Source organism: Lates calcarifer, linkage group LG5, assembly GCF_001640805.2.
Source record: "Lates calcarifer isolate ASB-BC8 linkage group LG5, TLL_Latcal_v3, whole genome shotgun sequence".
Taxonomy (NCBI): Eukaryota; Metazoa; Chordata; class Actinopteri; family Centropomidae; genus Lates; species Lates calcarifer.
Genome location: NC_066837.1, coordinates 7885584 through 7888591, shown reverse-complemented (window position 1 = coordinate 7888591; position 3008 = coordinate 7885584). Strand labels below are relative to the sequence as shown.

The 3008-nt window shown below is 43.8% G+C and overlaps 1 protein-coding gene across 1 annotated transcript; it reads left to right on the top strand.

Moving 5' to 3' along the window:
• On the top strand, positions 1-1545 carry fgfbp1b (fibroblast growth factor binding protein 1b). The gene has a single exon (XM_018690850.2). The coding sequence runs from the start codon at positions 1-3 to the stop codon at positions 655-657; it is 657 nt and encodes a 218-aa protein (XP_018546366.1). The 3' UTR covers positions 658-1545.
• The last annotated feature ends 1463 nt before the right edge of the window (positions 1546-3008 follow it).

Here is a 3008-nt window from a genome sequence, read left to right as displayed (position 1 = left end):
ATGTTGCTGTTGAAGACTCTTGCTCCCTGGCTGCTGTTGGCCTTCCTCGGGCAGCAGGTCTCCGTGTCCTCCGGTGCGCGCAACAAGACCCGTGGAGCAAACAAGACCGTCCCGATCCCTGGCAGAGCGCAGAGGAGCGAGAGCAAGGGCACGGCGACCGGCCGGGGGAAGTTCTCCCTCAAGGACAAGATGCAGTGCACGTGGGCGGCGAGAAACGCCGGGGACTCGGTGAAGCTGCTGGTCAAATGCGAGAACCCGGAGGCGCGCGTCAAAGGCGGGGTCACCGACATGCAGTGTGAATACAACGCCAAACCTCAGACCTGCCCGGGCTACCGGTCCGACCCCAAGGGCTTCTGGAAACAGGTGTCCCGCGCGTTCAAAAGGCTCCAAGGCAAAGTGTGCAGGGACGACCGCGCGCTGTTGAAGGCCGGCATGTGTAAACGCGTGCCCTTCAAGCTGAACATCTCCACCTCCAGTCTCTCCGCTCAGTCCGGAGACCCGGAGACCCCCCCACCGCGGCCCCGCACCACCTCCCCGGGACCGACGGCCTGCACAAAGCGCGCGGACCACCTGAAGACGGCTGAGGAGTACTGCAGCAGCTCGTGGGCCAGTGTGTGCTCCTTCTTCTTCTCCATGCTGCAGAGTGAGGACTGTTAGCTTCAGACCCTGCGAGAGGACGTGGACGTCGTCAGACTTGGATGCAGGATTTATTTTAGGACTATAGGTCTCCACATGTCAGTCACCACATACACCAATATTTCATGTTTTCATTAGTCATGTGGATGTACCTATTTATCAGATGAACTTTTTACCATTAAATGTAATAATGTATCATTAATTAAGGGCGGAAGAACAACACAACAAGAACAAATCTGTGGTACTTGCAGGCCTGCTTTACTTGAGTATTTCAATGTTATGCTTCTTTAAATTTAAACGGTAAACATCACTGTTCATACAGATGTAGTTTCTTTTCAGATTAAAATGTTCATCTGCAATGAGATTATAAAATATGATGCATTTCAGCCAACTCTATGTTAAATAGATGAAATTAGCTCCACACATTCAAATTCTGCCCAAACATCAATTCAATAGCAATGCAGTAATTTAAAACAGTAGAAGGTATAATAACATAACACAGAAGTGACCATCCTGTATAATGAGTACTTTTACTTTTGACACTTGACGCACTTGCTGATCATCTGTACTTTTACCTCAGTAAATTTTCTTTTTACCATTTAAATTATAGCAGGCAACACAGCACCCTGAAACAGTTTGTGGATCCAACACAATGTCTGGTTTGCAAACAATGAACTTGAGTCATTTGACCATTTTTATTTGTAATAGAGTTTTTTTTAACAGTGTGCCATTGATTTATTGAAATAATAACCTTCTTCCATCTCTGTTTATCACACAAAACTGAAGATTGATGATTGTAGTAGAGTGGTACTTTCATCTACCTCCGGTCAACTTTGTCAATCAGCCATTAATATCATATAAACACCACTGTATTTATGCACCAGAAATAAATATTTTCTATTTATACAACGTATTCTGTTGTCTTGAACAATATGAAGCATGTGACTTTTAATGGTGTATGTACACTCCTGTCTGTGTGGTGACATGTCAGAAACACAGCAGTTTTATCATTTTTCCCTCTTATTGAACCCTAAAACATCTATTTTCTAAAAACTATTTGTTTCCAACCAATACAAATAAAGTGTGGACAGGTGCTGAGTCCAAAAAGCTAACTGAGAGTCCTGCCTCTTGAGGACTTACAGATGTACATTAGAAAAAATACAAAGTTTCAAGCACAAACTGGCTCATTGTCAGGCTCAGTCTTTACTTTTTCTAATGCAGTGACTTAGAAACTTTGAAGGCGAGTGGCATATTGTTTAAAGTAACTGTCTTAACACAATAGATGAGGTATTTGTCATGTCATATTTAATGTCATGAACAGTCTCTAGCAGATGGAACCATTCCTGAGTCACACTACTTTGTCCTCCCACCTGCTGCTGAGATGCCTGCAGGTTAAAGCACCACAGACTCATGGTGAAAGACTTTCTTTCATACATTTATGAGAAGCGATTGCACATGGCATCCATCCAAATATAGAACTTGTTCCCTCAGTCTTCTGCAGCAGTCTCTAATTACTTTCTAAAGGAGCTGTTTCTATACAAGAAGACTGGAGGTAAAGATTGCTATGTTCCAGCTGTTTGTGCACATGTGTGCAGTGTAGTCCCTGAACAAGTGCAACCACAGATGTGGATTTTTATGTTTTCCTGTGACCCTTTGTGACCTCTGACCTGCTGGTCTTTATCCCCTCAGACAGACACTGAAAAAGCCAAGTGGAGAATGATTTCCACCTTTTAGCGGAAGTCCGCTCTCTTTGATGGCACAAAGGGGATTTTTGTAGACATATTGTTTTATTGACTCCTTCTCCAGAGCTCAAGGACGCATTCCAGCGCCACCCCACAGCCAGGGAGGAAGTAATTAGAGGTTAGAGGTCAAGGGTGGAGAAGGAAATGAGGATACCATCCGCAGGTCTGCGCCGTGAGAATCAACCACCTCCTCTCCACCTCCACGAGTCATTGTGTGGGTTTATTTCTTTTTCTCTTGGCTCCAGCAGGGTTTGATTAAAAGAAGATCCACCATCAGGATAATGCAGGATAATTGGTTTAGACAGAGAGTGGAAGATCTGCAGAGCTATAAATCAGATTCTTTTTGGGCTTTTAACCCTCACTGTCCTTTAAGTGGTCGGATTTGTAGCTGATATTTGTTCTAGATCAGCCAGTGAACCAACAATAGGCAATTAGTTGTCTCTAATTACTAAAAATCTGCAGGTTTCTGCTTTTCAAATCTAGGGTTTGCCTCATTCTTCTTGTTTATATCATTGTACACTGAATATCATTGGACAAAAAATGAAGGAATACTCAAGAGAAAAGGGAAACTTCTTCATGTGGTTTGGTGGCAGGGTGGTTTTATATGGGGGATTGAAAAGGAGAGAGAAT